The sequence below is a fragment of the Trichomycterus rosablanca genome, chromosome 10, assembly GCF_030014385.1.
Source record: "Trichomycterus rosablanca isolate fTriRos1 chromosome 10, fTriRos1.hap1, whole genome shotgun sequence".
In the NCBI taxonomy this organism is placed as follows: Eukaryota; Metazoa; Chordata; class Actinopteri; order Siluriformes; family Trichomycteridae; genus Trichomycterus; species Trichomycterus rosablanca.
This window is the reverse complement of record NC_085997.1, coordinates 18,817,487-18,836,923: the sequence shown is the minus strand read 5'-3', so window position 1 is coordinate 18,836,923 and position 19,437 is coordinate 18,817,487. Positions and strand designations below refer to the sequence as shown.

At 39.5% G+C, this 19,437-nt stretch overlaps 1 protein-coding gene across 4 annotated transcripts in view; it reads right to left on the bottom strand.

The window, feature by feature from the left end:
* Positions 1-19,437, bottom strand: part of LOC134321266 (uncharacterized) — a 41,776-nt gene that overhangs the window by 16,813 nt on the left and 5,526 nt on the right. For 3 of the 4 annotated variants that reach the window (XM_063002906.1, XM_063002907.1, XM_063002905.1), the window contains exons 3-7: positions 17,494-17,649; positions 14,518-14,675; positions 8,741-8,879; positions 4,639-4,702; positions 3,635-3,749 (exon numbers count right to left, since the gene is read on the bottom strand). In XM_063002906.1, the coding sequence (XP_062858976.1) occupies positions 3,635-3,749; positions 4,639-4,702; positions 8,741-8,879; positions 14,518-14,675; positions 17,494-17,649 (632 nt within the window). Of the gene's footprint in view, positions 1-1,312; positions 1,378-3,634; positions 3,750-4,638; positions 4,703-8,740; positions 8,880-14,517; positions 14,676-17,493; positions 17,650-19,437 lie in introns of those variants that run through there. The other variant, XM_063002904.1, reaches the window with a different exon arrangement.

Below are 19,437 nucleotides of genomic sequence, written 5' to 3'. Positions count from 1 at the left end.
GACATCTAGTGGACATGTTCTGTCCTTACAGCACACAAAAAGCTTGACGTAGACCAAAGCCATTCAATTGTATACAGTACATTAATGTATCATTATTAGGGCTGTCAAACGATTAAAATTTTTAATCGCGATTAATCTCAGAATTTCATATAGTTAATCGCGATTAATCGCATTAAAAAAAATCTGTGTAAATGTTATAGAAAACAAGGATTTTTATGTGAAATGTTACAATTAAAATGGTGAACACATTTTATGCTAAATGTACTGATGTTAAAAACTGCTGGGACAAGAGAAAACTGTAAGGGAGTTTTATTCACTCACATACTAGGCAGTAAATGTCAGATTGTAGGTTAGAATTTCTCCATCAGCAAACATTGTAGATCAGCGGTGCTTTAGATGGGATAAGGCGTAGTTATTGTAACAGACTTGTCTGTGGTTGTATCGTGACGATGGTTTGATGGACGTTTCTACACGAAGTGAGTGTGTTTTGACCCTTTGGGGCTTCCATAGTTCATGAACTAACGTGCTCGACTCAGCTTTCCGGTATTCGGTACAGAAGAAGAAGTTAATTAAGTGTAATAAAGTGTTCTGCTCCCGACAATTTGTGAATATAGCGTGTATTTATTTCTTTATTATGCAAGTGCATCACTACCACGATCGGTTACATTATGTTAACAAACCGCAAATAAAAAACGGTGGCAAGTCCGACATTAAAATGTTTGTTCTACCAGTCAAGTGTCAACATGAACTAGAATTTGCGTTAATGGCACTAATTTTTTTAATCGCGTTAAATTGAGGTCGCGTTAATGCGTTATTATCGCGTTAACTTCGACAGCCCTAATCATTATTATTTGTAATCAATTTTTTTAATAAAATGAAACATAATTATATTATTTATAATATATGATATAATAATATATCAATAATAATAATAATAATAATAATAATAGTAATAATACATACATACATACATACATACATACATACTGTTTTGAATATGTTTTTAACTCTTTACCAAGAGACACAAACAGAATGTGTACACATCGTTTTTAGTCTAGTCTATGTTCGTATTTTAGACTTTGAGATCATTGGCCCAATATTTTGAGGGGCCACCCCAGTCCAAATGGGTTTCTGTATTGCGCATGGAGAGTAACACACCAATCTCCATTATCCCCAGTCACTTTGCAGGCTCCATCGATCAGCCAGCAGAGGCTGTACTTGCATAGGTTATGAGGAAGTTCTTATGGCATTCCCTTCCTCAGACCAGCCAGTTGTGTAGGTGCCCAGCTGGTCATTAGCAGAGCCTAGATTTAAGCTTGCAAGCTATGATGTCAGCACTGATGGGCCAGCATGCTTTACCACTGTGTCCTCCGAACGCTAGTGTAAGTTTTAAGACAGATATATACAGTTGATGTAATTTACTGACCCAACGAATGCACATTACACCTACTCTTCTACACTAAACATTTACACATCAGAATTGCAGCAGTAGCACAGCAGTTAAGATTAGTGGTATACAGCACCTAGTCCTGGAGATGGACCTGAGTTTAAAAGTAATGCACCCTATATTGTATGAACTCATTGACATCTGTGGTAGACTAATGCAGCACTGATTGACAGGAGAAAGAGAAATGCAAGCCTGCTGTTCCCTTAGGTAAAAATAGTTTGTATATTTTGGACACCCCTTTCCAAATTACATATTTTTTGGATTTCTTTGATGCAAAAAGAAGGAAACACAACATTTGCAGCAAATTATTAATAACTTAAGTTAAAGTTATTTTAGATTTAGTGAAATAAATAAAGAAAATATGAATACAGTAGTAATTGTGGCAGAACTATGGTAGTACTTGGTAATTCTTTTTTTATGTATTTCATAGCTAGCTAGGAGTCTTCATATTCTTGTTCTAGGATTTTTAGCCACTGTTTAATGCAGAAAGTATCTAGTTATATCTTTCTGGGTTGTCTTGCATACACAGAATGCTTCAGACCCCTTCTTAAATGTTCAATAATGCTATGTCAGAGAATTGTGAGAGCCACTAAAAGCTTTTAATGATATTTGTGGTGATTTTTATACCATTTTCCTGCTGTAGAAGCCAGTCGCTTTTCAGTATCGGTTTCCTAAATGTCGAATTTGCATTAAGAATTGGCTAATATTTGTAAGAATGCATTCTTTCATCTACCTATGTCATATATGCTTTGCCACTGGCTGCCAGACAACCCCAAAACAGAATATGTAGATCCAATCCTGGGCTTAACAGCTTTTCATCAAATGCTGCTAAGAAGCTTTTTTTTATTATTATTATTATTTAACATACCATCTGTGATTTGGTATTTGTGGTCATAGAGCTTAATTCTCTGGTTTATAAAGATGTTATAGAGTTTTGTGACATTTTATACTGGGTGAACAGAGCTCCTGTGTCCATGTAAGCAGTTGCAAAAGCTCCAACATGCAGCCAAGTCAATAGCTTACAAACCAAATTGCCGGAAAAGGTTGGGACAGTTTGTATAATGCAATAAAACCAGAATCTGTGAATCTGTTAAGTTGTTCAATTAAACTGGTGCTTGAGTGTTGCAGTGACCTATTACACAGGACATCTGGGTATCTACACATACACTGATCAGCCATAACATTAAAACCACCTCCTTGTTTCTACACTGATGGTGGATCATTCTCAAAACTGCAGTGACATGGTGGTGGTGTGTTAGTGTGTGTTGTGCTGGTATGAGTGGATCAGACACAGCAGCACTGCTGGAGTTTTTAAATACCGTGTCCACTCACTGTCCACTCTATTAGACACCACTACTTAGTTGGTCCACCTTGTAGATGTAAAGTCAGAGACGATCGCTCATCTATTGCTGCTGTTTGAGTTGGTCATCTTCTAGACCTTCATCAGTGGTCACGGAACGCTGCCTACAGGGCGCTGTTGGCTGGATGTTTTTGGTTGGTGGACTATTCTCAGTCCAGCAGTGACAGCAGTGTCTTATCTACTCATACCAGCACAACACACACTAACACACCACCACCATGTCAGTGTCACTGCAGTGCTGAGAATGAGCCACCACCTATTGAATGTTGACCATTGAAGAACAGCATGAAAGAGGGCTAACAAAGCATGCAGATGAACAGATGGACTACAGTCAATAATTGTAGAACTACAAAGTGCTTCTATTTGGTAAGTGGAGTTGATAAAATGGACAGTGAGTGTAGAGACAAGGAGGTGGTTTTAATGTTATGGCTGATCGGTGTACATGATTGGTTATGTCTGAGGGGAAGAGGAGGACGGGTGGCCGAAGCCTTGCGATAACCTGATGCCCTCTCCAGGGTATTCCTGCCTTGCATCCAGTGTTTCCTAGAGAAACTAGACCTGCTGCGACCCTGACCAGGATATAGTGGTTGAAGTAATTACTTAATTCTTTCATTGACCAACTTGATTGTTTTTTGTTAATCTAAGTTTGAATTTGATGCCTGCTACACTCTAAACAACACTACGTAGTTCCATAGTGAGTTGAGTTAGAAAGGACCATCCAGACTGTTATCAGTGATAGGTGCAAAAGCCAACATCTGTCATGGTATTAGGGTACATCAGTGCCCATGGCATGGTGGGCCAAAGTATATGAGAATGATCATTCATACCTTTTTAAAAAGCTCTGCCCTTAGCCTGTTGGTTTTATAGATTGATATTCTCTTTTCTTCCTCCATCTTTCTCTTCTCCTCTTCTTTCATTCTCTTCACTTCAGGCAGGTCATTTCTGTTATAAACAGATTTAGAGACAGAATGTGGGACAAGAAGCTTGCCTACTTCATCTAAAATATTAATAATATTAATAATATAACATAAATGTAATATAATACCGCTGCTCCATTCAAGTATCTGCTGAATTTCACACCTTATTATACCTTATTGATGTATTGATTAAATTATCAGTAAAACAAGTACAGTAACAAGTAAAGTATAAAAAATATCTTCTTGCACTAAGACCAGATGGATGGTAAAATTGTCCTACAAAAAGACTCATAAATAGCAGTTGGGGTGCACTTCAAGGATGGCTTGAAACAGGCTTTAGGGACAGGGCTGAAGTTTTGCCATGCTAGAAAAAACCTTTTGTCACTGAGAAGCAAGGTTTCTCAGTAAGAATAGGACTGCTTTAATGTATCTTCTTTTCTTAGTTCAATTTTTAGCTTGGCCTAATGCACAATTCAAGCCACACTAGATAATCCTAGAAAAAGCTCTCGAGGATTGTTTTTTTTAGCAGGACAATGCCACACAGCCAGATCAATAGAGACATGGATAGAAGACAATCAGGTCAGGACTGTCCTGGTCAGCCCAATCCCCAGACCTGAACCCCATTGAAAACCTCTAGAATGTGATTAAATGGAAGCCATCAAAGTATAAAGTCAGGCAATAGCAATGTGAGAGACTGGTGGAGAGCAGGCCAAGATAGCTGGTTTCAAATTTTTAGAGATATTAATGCTTATTAATTAATGACCGACAAATTAATGCTGTCAGTTAAAATGTAACTTAAATTAATTAAAGTGTAAAAGTGCTAAAGTGAGGTGAAGTAGTGAAACTGAAATTCAGTATTGAGAGTGTAACATAACAATCAAAAGTATTTGATACTGGCTCAGTTTAGAACTCACCGTCTTAACTGTGATTGCATCTGCTTTCCCAAGGTATTTTGGTTGCGGGATTTGGACATATTATCTGCAAAACATACACACACCTCATTATCACACTTTCTATATCGTTTCTATTCATATTAAATAGCAAAACACTTAATCTTTTACAGTTTGTAAAGTAAGATTTTTTTTCTATTTTATTTATGTATCCCTGATTGTAGTCGAGGTGGGTAATATACCCACCTGCTAACGCCTCCTCCGACCCACACGCAGCCCTTAGTGGAACACTTTTTCACTGATGCACTCTGCACAGGTGCCCCTCTATCTGCTAATCAGGGTCCTTACACAGCATTTGAAGACCCCACCCACATAGTCCAGTCATCCCACCCTAGCAGAAACGTGTCTGCTGCAGGCACTGTCAATTATGTCCGCTAGATGGCGCCCAGCCGACTGGTGGCAACACCGAGTTTTAAACCGAGGAGTTCAGAATCTCGGCGCTGGTGTGCTAGGTAAAGTAAGTTTTTAGAAATAAATATTGGAAACATTTTTTGTTTTACAGGCATACACAGATGAACCAAAACATTGGGATTATCTGCCTAAAATGCTGTCAAAATAGCTCTAACCCAACAAAACATGGACTTCATAAAACATCTGACGGAGTCCTGTGGTATCCATACGAGGACATTACCAGCAGGTCCTTTAATTCCCATATGTTGTGAAGTGAAACTGACACTCAGAAAACCGGCAGTGGCCAACCAACTCAAGATGCTGACAGGCCTCCCATGGGAAACCTTGAGAACAGAAGGGTGCCTGCAGAAGAGTTAGGACACTTTTTATTTAAATAAACTTGCAATAAATACTGAACTCTGTAATCTGTTAATCTGCTTTGATTTCAATAACGAACTTAATTGTATTTGGTAAATATAACCAAATTTAGAAACTGATGCCTCCAACTGATGTATGTTTACCACTGTATCACATCCTCCAGGAATAAAAAATACTAATTGTTGGAGTTTTGCAAGTGGATTTTTGCTGTATACAAGACTGAAGCTGCTCAACAGTCTGGGGTCTCCATTCTTGTGATTCTTGTTTTCAAGAAGCTCCATACATTTTAATAGTAGACAGACTGGACTGCAGATAGCTCAGTCAAACACACACATTCTACGTTGATGAAGCTACACTGTGGTAACTTGTGCAGAATAAGGCCCTGCATTGTCCTGCTGAAATAGACATGGAGTTCCTGGGAAAAGTAATGGTCTTGATAGCAGCATCTGTCTCTCCAAAATACCAGTATGGGCCTCCACATTAATGGTCCCTTCACATATATGCATATGCTGCTTTTTGCACTTTTTGTTAGTAACAGTCGGGTTGGACTCATCTGACCACAAGACACATTTCCACTGTTTTTTAGTCCATCTCATGACTTTGGGTCCAAAGAACTCACTGGCATTTCTTCACAAAAGTAATATATGGCTTTCTTTTTGCATAATACAGTGTCAGGTTGCATTTCTTGATGCAGTGGTGGACTATGTTAGGTGACAATTATTTTTCCAAAGTACTCCCTAGCCTGTGTCCATTACAGTAGCATGATAGTTTCTCAAACAATACCTGCTGAGGGCTCAATGGTCATGAACACGCTCTTGTTCTTTACGCCCTAATTCTGTGTATCTTTTTACAATATGATCTACTGTAGATGGTAAAAGATCTAAATTCTTTGCAGTCTTGGGCTAAGAAACATTGTCTTTAAACTGATTGACAGGTCTTCACCAAGTTTTGCACAAAAAGGTGAACCACGACCCTTCCTTGTTTGCAAAGACGATGTCTTTTTAGATGCTCCTTTATACTCAACATTGATGACCTCACCTGTTACCAGTTAAACTGCTAATTATGGTACCTCTCAGAACAGTGTTACTTGTATAACCTTACTCTTATTTTGCCCCTATCCCAACTTTTTTGTATATTTACAATTATTCTTGTCAGTGAAAATACTGAAAATGTCTTCTTTGTACTTTTATAAGTTAATCATAAAGGTTCAGGTGTTTTAACAAATTAAAGTTTTTAACTTTTATTGAATTTTTAGAAAGTGTCCTAACTTTTTTGTATTTCTGCGTTCCAAAAAGCAAAAGCATGTGAATGTTAGCAAGAACACTTGTGAGAGAGCTAATAAGGCATCAGAGAGTCAAAGGATTTAGCCCGGAGAACCTGACCTGACCTGACCTGCTGGCCAAGTGAGAGAATAGCAGGTCAGCATGTTACACTTTTACTGGCCGTGACTAAGCAGTTCCATACACAGAAGGGTTTGATGCAGGGTGTGTTGTGAGTCACTCATCACCAGTGTTAAAATAATCTGCAATTTGAGCCACAGTAGTCTTTCTGTTAGTCCATAACAGACACTATAGTCCTGATGTGCTCTGGCTCATAAGTGAGTCTTGACTGCTCAGCAACCTGTTGGTGGTTTGTGGCTCGTCCCTCCTGGGACTACTGTTGGTGGGTACTCACCATGGCTGCCTGTGAGCACCTCTTTCTGATTTGGAGATACTTTTTCCCTGTCGTCTGGCTATAATGGTTTTTGTAAATGTAAATGGCACAGGGTGTGTTTTAAATCCGTACTGAAAACTGTAATTCTGTAACATCCATTATGGTCCAGCAGATGGCGAAAGCTCCATATGTAAAAGTAACAGTTGCTGAAAGTGCTGACAGTAGACAGTTCAAATGAACATAGAAAATGTGATTTGTAATTTTCTTTGACCTGTATTAAAGTAAAACAGTACAAAAACAATGTTGTGTTTATTTTTTCATGAATTGGTTGTTTGTTATGTTAGCCCTGCAATTAATTGCTGCCCTGTTGGTAGGTCGTGGGGTAGGTTGTGCCTTGCCACTGAGGCAAAAATAACCAAAATAGTGACCAAAATAGGAGAAACCCCCAGACAATCTGCATGACAGGTTGGTCTGTTATGAAGTGTCTAAATTGTGTTCATCTTTTGCTTAAAGAACACAACGTATATCCATTACAATCTGAAAAACTGACTTATCAAACAACAGTGCAAGTTTTCACTGAGCATCGGCCAGTTCAGGTGATTTTGAGTCCAGACACGTTAACACAATTGTTCTGGACATTGACAATATAATAACTTTAACTGCGCATAGTACAGTTATACCTTGCATTTGTAGATATAGTAAAGAATCAGCCATGCCATGTAGACATGTTGTACTACTTTAAAAGAACAAGGGAACATACAGTGGAATAAGGAATTAATAGATATCTTCAACCACTAACAGTTAATAAAATAATGCTTTATATTGGGATACATACTGTTACACTGATATAAAAGTTGTTGATAAAAACAATTGGTAAATAAAATCATCCCCTAATTTTTGCCATTTCCATGGACAAACTTCTCTTTTTTTTTTACTCATTTTGGGAGGAATGCCCCAGCAGTACTGATGCAATGTAAATACAAATAAAGGCTAGAAGCCAATGAAACAATTGGTCAGCTAATGTAATCTAATACTAATTACATTAATTAGCATTAATAAAATGCCAAAAAAAATCCTTATAAACACACATTTATTCATTCGATACTATTTGTTTAAACTACCAAACATAGTTGCTGTGTGTGGCAGTGGCGTAACTAGGAGGACTAGTGGCATAACTACCCCCCGGTAGTTACGCCCCTGGTGTGTGCATTGCTCTGGGGTTGCCAGGCTCTTTGTTGAAAGCAATAGACAATCAAAACTAGCCATGTATCAGTGTATAACCATTACCTGACTCATAAGACACAACATAGACTTGGACTGTGTATACTGCCTCGTATACCGCCTTCAGTACCCACATATCTAGCTGCCCCTATTAAAAAAGCTCTGTTGCTAGGCTAAGTGCAGCTGGTAGAACAATGTGCATAACTTCATTTTCTAAATTAAGTGTTACAACTGTTATAATGAATTAGTTTAAAGTGCATAGGAATTAGCATTCATCTCTTTTCCCTGTGTTAGTTTGGGGATTTTTTTGTTGCATTCTTGCCATATCTCTCTCTTAACCGGCAGGTAAAAAATCTGCTGTCATAAATGCAAAACTGTAGGCATTTGTGCCACTTGTAACAATGTGCATGGTAAAAATGCTCACCTCTCGGTTTCTGAGCAGGCTTTGGTGCTGGTGTTTGTTTGTTGAGCAGGTGTTGTCTCTTTTGTGCTCGTTTCTCCACAGCTTGAACCCGGGCCTGAGATCGTCTGATAAAGTCTGGACGTTGCTGCTCTAGTGCTTTCTGTATAGACACACAGCAGGCATGAGAGGCCATTGTAGGATGCTTGTATTGGTTCTTGTATTCAGCATGTCAGTATAAGTAAACACAGATATTTTATTGTTGCTAATGTTTTATTATCTTAAAGCAATTTTTGATGTTGCTAATACTGGCAGTGCTGTCTGGGCTGAGACTAATATACACTGATCAGCCATAACATTAAAACCACCTCCTTGTTTCTACACTCACTGTCCATTTTGTCAGCTCCACTTACCATATAGAAGCACTTTGAGATTCAGCAATTATTAACTGTAGTCGATTTCTCTACATACTTTTTAGCGTGCTTTCACCCGGTTCTTCAATGGTCAGGACCACCACAGAGTAGGTCATATTTGGGTGTTGGATCATTCTCAGCCCTGCAGTGACACTGACATAGTGGTGGTGTGTTAGTGTGTGTCCACTCACTGCCAACTCTATTAGACACTCCTACGGCTGCATTTATCTGTCTCCCTGTTCCTGCTGCTGAGAAGCACCGCCACAGTATGATACTTCCACCATCATGTTTTATTATAGAGATAGTATTGGCTAGATGATGTGCAGTGCATATTTTTTTACCAGACATTGCTGTTCTGCCCAAAGAGTTCAGTTTTCATCTTATCAGACCAGAGAAGTCATTTATATGCCATTTAGCAAACTCCAAGTGGGCTGTCAAATGCCTTTTGCTTAACATTGACTTTCATCTAGCCACTCTGCCATAAGGGCCTGATTTATGAAGAGCTACAGAGATGGTAGTCCATCCAAGTTCTTTCATCTCTGCACAGGATTTTTGGAGCTTTTTTTCAATGACTGTAGGGTTCCTTCCTACCTCCCTGACAAAGGCTCTTCTTGCTTGGATGCCCAATTTAGCCAGACAACCAACTCTAGGCATGTTTAAGATTGTGCCAGGCTTCTTTCATTTTCAAAATTAGTGTGACACCTTCTTGTATTTCACGGCTTGATTTTTGTCCTGACAGTGCCGTGTAAATTGTGGGCTCTTACAGACCCGTATGACTTTGTGCCTTTTCAGACTTTGTTCAATCTATTCAAATTGCAACAATCAGACTCCAATTGTGTTTTAGACAAATCTCAAGCATAATTAAAGAAAACAGGACACGTCTGACCACGATTTGGAGTACAAAAGAAGAAAGTGCTTTTGTGAACAAGAGATTTTAGTTTTTAGTTCTTTGAATACATTTGTGAAAAACATGTTTTTCATTTCATGTTGGGCATTATGGGTGATGCAGTGTAAATCATACATACAGTGCCTTGCAAAAGTATTCGGCCCCCTTGAACTTTTCAACCTTTTGCCACATTTCAGGCTTCAAACATAACGATATGAAATTGTAATTTTTTGTGAAGAATCAACAAGTGGGACACAATCGTGAAGTGGAACGAAATTTATTGGATATTTTAAACTTTTTTTAGAAATAAAAAACTGAAAAGTGGGGCGTGCAATATTATTCGGCCCCCTTGCGTTAATACTTTGTAGCGCCACCTTTTGCTGCGATTACAGCTGCAAGTCGCTTGGGGTATGTCTCTATCAGTTTTGCACATCGAGAGACAGAAATTTTTGCCCATTCTTCCTTGCAAAACAGCTCGAGCTCAGTGAGGTTGGATGGAGAGCGTTTGTGAACAGCAGTTTTCAGCTCTTTCCACAGATTCTCGATGGGATTCAGGTCTGGACTTTGACTTGGCCATTCTAACACCTGGATACGTTTATTTGTGAACCATTCCATTGTAGATTTTGCTTTATGTTTTGGATCATTGTCTTGTTGGAAGATAAATCTCCGTCCCAGTCTCAGGTCTTTTGCAGACTGCAACAGGTTTTCTTCCAGAATGGTCCTGTATTTGGCTCCATCCATCTTCCCATCAATTTTAACCATCTTCCCTGTCCCTGCTGAAGAAAAGCAGGCCCAAACCATGATGCTGCCACCACCATGTTTGACAGTGGGGATGGTGTGTTCAGGGTGATGAGCTGTGTTGCTTTTACGCCAAACATAACGTTTTGCATTGTGGCCAAAAAGTTCGATTTTGGTTTCATCTGACCAGAGCACCTTCTTCCACATGTTTGGTGTGTCTCCCAGGTGACTTTTTATGGATATCTTTGAGAAATGGCTTTCTTCTTGCCACTCTTCCATAAAGGCCAGATTTGTGCAGTGTACGACTGATTGTTGTCCTATGGACAGATTCTCCCACCTCAGCTGTAGATCTCTGCAGTTCATTCAGAGTGATCATGGGCCTCTTGGCTGCATCTCTGATCAGTCTTCTCCTTGTTTGAGCTGAAAGTTTAGAGGGAGGGCCGGGTCTTGGTAGATTTGCAGTGGTCTGATACTCCTTCCATTTCAATATGATCGCTTGCACAGTGCTCCTTGAGATGTTTAAAGCTTGGGAAATCTTTTTGTATCCAAATCCGGCTTTAAACTTCTCCACAACAGTATCTCGGACCTGCCTGGTGTGTTCCTTGGTCTTCATGATGCTCTCTGCGCTTTAAACAGAACTCTGAGACTATCACAGAGCAGGTGCATTTATACGGAGACTTGATTACACACAGGTGGATTCTATTTATCACCATCAGTCATTTAGGTCAACATTGGATCATTCAAAGATCCTCACTGAACTTCTGGAGTGAGTTTGCTGCACTGAAAGTAAAGGGGCCGAATAATATTGCACGCCCCACTTTTTAGTTTTTTATTTCTAAAAAAAGTTTAAAATATCCAATAAATTTCGTTCCACTTCACGATTGTGTCCCACTTGTTGTTGATTCTTCACAAAAAATTACAATTTCATATCGTTATGTTTGAAGCCTGAAATGTGGCAAAAGGTTCAAAAGTTCAAGGGGGCCGAATACTTTTGCAAGGCACTGTATATATATATATATATATATATATAGAGTGTAGAAACAAGGAGGTGGTTGTGATGTTATGGCTGATCAGTATATATATATATATATATATATATATATATACTGTATATATATATATATATATATATATATATATATATATATATACAGGTCCTTCTCAAAAAATTAGCATATTGTGATAAAGTTCATTATTTTCCATAATGTAATGATAAAAATTAAACTTTCATATATTTTAGATTCATTGCACACCAACTGAAATATTTCAGGTCTTTTATTGTTTTAATACTGATGATTTTGGCATACAGCTCATGAAAACCCAAAATTCCTATCTCAAAAAATTAGCATATTTCATCCGACCAATAAAAGAAAAGTGTTTTTAATACAAAAAAAGTCAACCTTCAAATAATTATGTTCAGTTATGCACTCAATACTTGGTCGGGAATCCTTTTGCAGAAATGACTGCTTCAATGCGGCGTGGCATGGAGGCAATCAGCCTGTGGCACTGCTGAGGTGTTATGGAGGCCCAGGATGCTTCGATAGCGGCCTTAAGCTCATCCAGAGTGTTGGGTCTTGTGTCTCTCAACTTTCTCTTCACAATATCCCACAGATTCTCTATGGGGTTCAGGTCAGGAGAGTTGGCAGGCCAATTGAGCACAGTAATACCATGGTCAGTAAACCATTCACCAGTGGTTTTGGCACAGTGAGCAGGTGCCAGGTCGTGCTGAAAAATGAAATCTTCATCTCCATAAAGCTTTTCAGCAGATGGAAGCATGAAGTGCTCCAAAATCTCCTGATAGCTAGCTGCATTGACCCTGCCCTTGATAAAACACAGTGGACCAACACCAGCAGCTGACATGGCACCCCAGACCATCACTGACTGTGGGTACTTAGTCTTCCTCCAGACTCTGGCACCTTGATTTCCGAATGACATGCAAAATTTGCTTTCATCCGAAAACAGTACTTTGGACCACTGAGCAACAGTCCAGTGCTGCTTCTCTGTAGCCCAGGTCAGGCGCTTCTGCCGCTGTTTCTGGTTCAAAAGTGGCTTGACCTGGGGAATGCGGCACCTGTAGCCCATTTCCTGCACACGCCTGTGCACGGTGGCTCTGGATGTTTCTACTCCAGACTCAGTCCACTGCTTCCGCAGGTCCCCCAAGGTCTGGAATCGGCCCTTCTCCACAATCTTCCTCAGGGTCCGGTCACCTCTTCTCGTTGTGCAGCGTTTTCTGCCACACTTTTTCCTTCCCACAGACTTCCCACTGAGGTGCCTTGATACAGCACTCTGGGAACAGCCTATTCGTTCAGAAATTTCTTTCTGTGTCTTACCCTCTTGCTTGAGGGTGTCAATGATGGCCTTCTGGACAGCAGTCAGGTCGGCAGTCTTACCCATGATTGCAGTTTTGAGTAATGAACCAGGCTGGGAGTTTTTAAAAGCCTCAGGAATCTTTTGCAGGTGTTTAGAGTTAATTCGTTGATTCAGATGATTAGGTTAATAGCTCGTTTAGAGAACCTTTTCATGATATGCTAATTTTTTGAGATAGGAATTTTGGGTTTTCATGAGCTGTATGCCAAAATCATCAGTATTAAAACAATAAAAGACCTGAAATATTTCAGTTGGTGTGCAATGAATCTAAAATATATGAAAGTTTAATTTTTATCATTACATTATGGAAAATAATGAACTTTATCACAATATGCTAATTTTTTGAGAAGGACCTATATATATATATATATATATATATATATATACTGATCAGCCATAACATTACAACCACCTCCTTGTTTCTACACTCACTGTCCATTTCATCAGCTCCACTTACCATATAGGAGCAGGACTCTCCCAGGACCACCACAGAGCAGGTATTATTTAGGTGGTGGATCATTCTCAGCACTGCAGTGACACTGACATGGTGGTGGTGTGTTAGTGTGTGTTGTGCTGGTATGAGTGGATAAGACGCAGCAATGATGATCAAGTTTCTAAACACCTCACTGTCACTGCTGGACTGAGAATAGGCAGCATCTTGTGACCACTGATGAAGGTCTAGAAGATGACATACTCAAACAGCAGCAATAGATGAGCGATAGTCTCTGACTTTACATCTACATCTAGGTGGAGTGTCTACTAGGTAGGAGTGTCTAATAGAGTGGACAGTGAGTGGACACAGTATTTAAAAACTCCAGGAGCGCTGCTGTGTCTGATCCACTCATACCAGCACGACACACACTAACACACCACCACCATGTCAGTGTCACTGCAGTGCTGAGAATGATCCACAACCTAAATAATACCTACTTTGTAGGGGTCCTGACCATTGAAGAACAGGGTGAAAGCAGGATGAAAAGTATGTAGAGAAACAGACGGACTACAGTAAGTAATTGTAGAACTACAAGGAGGTGGTTTTAATGTTATGGCTGATCAGTATGTATGTGATATCCAGCGGTCCAAAAGGAGCTGGTCTGATGGTCAGTATCCCCAAACCCGCATGATCTTTGTGATACTTGTGTAAGAAGGGATAGTGGCAGAACAAATCTCTAATGTGATTCATATTTATAAATAATGGATTAATTGAGAGTAATATCTTTCTTTGCTAAATGTGTGGATTTTTGATCTGTTCTACATTTGTCTTCTTGAGACTTAATGCAATGCCTGCTGTAGATTTTGATATGTTCTCAGTAGATTTAATAAGAGACCTCAGGTGAACAGGTGGTGTTTTGACATGGTTGGGTGTTACAATACTTAAGAGATAAAATCAGACTTACACTGAGAGGACAACTGTATGATGAAAGTTCATCTGTGGTTGCTAGTGGGACAAACTCTACATGCCAAGGCTTTACAGGCGCTGCTGTCTCAGGAGTTGTGATGGAAAGGAATGTTGCACCACCCTGGTTATCTGTATGTGTTTCCTCAGCTCTGCATCCTAAAAGATAATGAATAAAATCTGTATGTCATACTAAGAGTAATTACTAAATTATTAAAAACCATAAAAGTAATAATACTTATGGATGTTAATATAATATGAACACAATTTTATATTATATATTTTATACAGTATGATCAATTTTATATAGGGTTTTATAATAATAAAAATATAATATGAATATAAAAACATAGATTATGATTATCTCTTCAATGGCAAAAAAAAATTATAATTAATGTAATTCATTCCTGTTATTCGTGTTTCCCAATAAAATTTTGCATTTCTTCAGCACCACATTTCTTATAAGCCATAATTCATTCAGTGTAAACTGGGGACATTTTACATGCCAAATTATTATTTTAGTGAAACTTGCAGCAAAAAGGTGGACGCAAATATTGCAATATTTCACATAGAGTATACATTTTGTAATAATTCATATATATATATATATATATATATATATATATATATATATTTATATTTATATATTTTCATATATTTTCTTTTCCCTTTTTCTCTCTTTCAGCCCGTCCAATTGCCCGATTGCATCATGATTCCTCTCCACCAATGCCAATCCCTGCTCTGATTGAGGAGAACGAAGCTAACCCACGCCCCCTCCGACACGTGGTCAGTATTCCATATGCATCTTATCACCTACACTTTTGACGAGTGCAGTGCAGCTCAGCGTTGTGTATGGAGAGACACACCCTGAGAGCACTCTTTTTCTCATCTCTGTGCAGGCGCCATCAATCGTAATTGCACCAGTCATGAGAGAGAGACCCCTTAGCCGGCAGGCAGAGCTGAGATTTGATACGATGTATTCGAGATCCCAGCTCTGGTTCCAGCGTGTGTTTTTACCGCTGCGCCACCTGAATGGCGAAATTTCGTAATCATTAACCAGTGAATTTGTGTCTGTGATTAAGAGAACGAGGGTTTCGCAAACGTGTTTACTGTTGCATTGTAACCATTGGCAAGGTTTAAACAATACAGTTTAAGCTTAACAAACAAATTTAAACACAATGCAGTGACACGTTTTGCAGTTAGTCAGGAGGTTGAACGAGATTAAGTAAGATTAATCTAAAAGTGTCTTTTTTTTTACAGGAACCTGTCACATATTCAGCCTGTTTGTGCTCCTGGAGTGCTTCTAAGTGCCACACCCCTCTCTCCGGGAGCACTCTTAGTCTCCAGCCAACACCCCTTTTATGATTGGTCCCCTGCTAATGACCCACAGACATATAAGGAGGCAGCTGTGGAGGTCTCATGGGGGACTGTTCTTGTTTGACTTTTGTTTGGTCCGATTTCGAGTTTGCTTTGTTTGTCCTTGCTTTTTATTTGGTTTGTTACGCTCTTGTCTAGTGATGGGCAGATGAAGCCTCCTGATTTTGCTGAAAATGATTTGAAGCATTGAAGCATTGAAAGTGAACATCAGAGCAGAGTGACACCTAGTGGCTTTAAGAATGTATTGCAGCCTGCAGCTACTCAACACTGTGAAACATAGGAACCCTTGGTTCAAAAGCTTTGAATCAGTCCTGCCTATTTCTGGTGGTTCACTGACGTTTTCGAAGCTTCCGATGTCATAGTCACGTGAGGGTAGGAACTTCAATACATGCTCCGATACACTGAGTCGACTCAGCGAGTGTTACAAAAGTGAAACAAGCTTCGAAGCCTCTGTATCTAATGTCCCATCCCTACTCTTGTCTATTTATGCTCTGGTTAGTTTGTGCTCTTGTTAGTGTGTTAAGTCGTTGGTCTTGTTCATGTTTAAGCCTGAATATAATTTTGAAGGAATTTTTAAAAAGTAATTGATAACTGAAAATATTTAGTTAAACTATTTTAGCCTAACGATGCACAATTTAAAAAGCAATGCAAACACTTCTGCTGTGATTAGGCTTTAATACAGATGAACATTGCTATGGTGTTTTAAATGTGTCTTTTTATAATGTATTGTAATTGTTTTGTACATAGGTAGTTTGAGTAGCTTGTCCAGTGTTGGGCTAAAGGATATATAAAATGGTGGGGTAGTCTGGAAAGGCTGACAACTGCTGATTTAGTGTGTGTTGTGCTGGTATGAGTGGATAAGACACAGCAGCGCTGATGGAGTTTTTAAACACCTCACTGTCACTGCTGGACTGAGAATAGTCCACCAACCAAAAACATCCAGCCAACAGCACCCCCTGGGCAGCGTCCTGTGCTCACTGATGAAGGTCTAGAAGATGATCAACTCAAACAGCAGCAATAGATGAGCGGTCGTCTCTGACTTTACATCTACAAGGTGGAGTGTCTACTAGGTAGGAGTGTCTAGAGTGGACAGTGAGTGGACACGGTATTTAAAAACTCCAGCAGCGCTGCTGTGCCCGATCCACTTATACCAGCACAACACACTAACACACCACCACCATGTCTATTTCAGCCTGACCATGCACAATTCAAAAAGCAATGCAAACACTTCTGCTGTGATTAGGCTTTAATACAGAGGAATACTGCTATGGTGTTTTACATGTGTCTTTTTATAATGTATTGTAATTGTAGTCTACATGAGTAGTTTGAGTAGCTTGCCCAGTGTTGGATTTATATGAATGACTGTTATATTAAATACTTCTTGACATTATCAGATCATATATTCCTACTTTGGCAGATTTGTAAAAAAGTTATTCTATTACTGCAAAGGGGTGCATGGGCTAAAGGATATATAAAATGGTATGGGGTAGCCAGGAAAGGCTGACAACTGCTGATTTAAGCTGAATACATTAAGCATTTTACACAACCTGTAAAATGCAAAAACCTAGATGATAAAGTAGCAGATAAGAAACTTGCTTACTTGCAGTTTTGCTCTGGGATGCTGAGTCTTTCTTGTTGTTAGTGCTGCCGTGGGTCTGGGTTTTCTTCTTCTGCTGGCTCTGAAGCTTTATATTGGCTATAACAGCAGCTGCATTCAGGGCCATGATAGCATCGTATGTCTCATGGGTTGAGCTTTCTGGGAAGGAAGCCAAATTTGTTACTGAGCATAAGTGTCCCAGAAATGCTGATGTAGTGTACTAAATCCACTATATACACTAAAATATAAACCCCAAAATACATGTTGTTTTTAAAAATACCATTACATAAGCCCAGGTTATGTATACTGGTAATGACACCTAACGACACTTAACTGAAAATTAAGTGATAATAGATAATTCCACATTACAGACCTGACACTAAGACAGCGTCTTATTGCGATCACTCAAACTGGCAAACCCTTATCTTGTTCTCGATTCTCTTTACTTGGAAAGGTCACTAAAAATTGTACTGTACATCAGATGTAAAACTAACCCCAGGTCATACAGTGGGGCCAAAAAGTATTTAGTCAGCCACTGATTGTGCAGGTTCTCCTACTTAGAAAGATGAGAGAGGTCTGTAATTTTCATCATAGGTACACTTCAACAATGAGAGACAAAATGAGGGAAAAAAATCCAGGAAATCACATTGTAGGATTTTTAAAGAATTTATTTGTAAATTATGGTGGAAAATAAGTATTTGGTCAGAAACAAAAGTTCAACTCAATACTTTGTAACATAACCTTTGTTGGCAATGACAGAGGTCAAACGTTTCCTGTAAGTCTTCACCAGGTTTGCACACACTGTAGCTGGTATTTTGGCCCATTCCTCCATGCAGATCTCCTCTAGAGCAGTGATGTTTTGGGGCTGTCGCTGGGCAACACAGCCTTTCAACTTCCTCCACAAATTTTCTATGGGGTTGAGGTCTGGAGACTGGCTAGGCCACTCCAGGACCTTGAAATGCTCTTTACGGAGCCAATCCTTCATTGCCCGAGCGGTGTGTTTGGGATCATTGTCATGCTGGAAGACCCAGCCACGTTCCATCTTCAATGCTCTCACTGATGGAAGGAGGTTTTGGCTTAAAATCTCACGATACATGGCCCCGTTCATTCTTCCCTTAACACGGATCAGTCGTCCTGTCCCCTTTGCAAAAAACCACCCCCAAAGCATGATGTTTCCACCCCATGCTTCACAGTAGGTATGGTGTTCTTGGGTTCTTCTTCTTCCTCCAAACACGACGAGTTGAGTTTTTACCAAAAAGTTCCATTTTGGTTTCATCTGACCACATGATATTCTCCCAATCCTCTTCTGGATCATCCATAAGCTCTCTGGCAAACTTCAGACGGGCCTGGACATGTACTGGCTTAAGCAGGGGGACACGCCTGGCACTGCAGGATTTGAGTCCCTCTCGGCGTAGTGTGTTACTGATGGTAGCCTTTGTTACTTTGGTCCCAGCTCTCTGCAGGTCATTCATCAGGTCCCTCCGTGTAGTTCTGGGATTTTTGCTCACCGTTCTCATGATCATTTTGACCCCACGGGATGAGATCTTGCATGGGGCCCCAGATCGAGGGAGATTATCAATGGTCTTGTATGTCTTCCATTTTCTTACAATTGCTCCCACAGTTGATTTATTCACACCAACCTGCTTGCCTATTGTAGATTCACTCTTCCCAGCCTGGTGCAGGTCTATAATTTTCTTCCTGGTGTCCTTCGACAACTCTTTGGTCTTGGCCATGGTTGAGTTTGGAGTCTGACTGTTTGAGGCTGTGGACAGGTGTCTTTTATACAGATAACGAGGTCAAACAGGTGCCATTAATACAGGTAACGAGTGGAGGACAGAAGAGCTTCTTAAAGAAGAAGTTACAGGTCTGTGAGAGCCAGAAATCTTGCTTGTTTGTGGGTGACCAAATACTTATTTTCCACCATAATTTACAAATAAATTCTTTAAA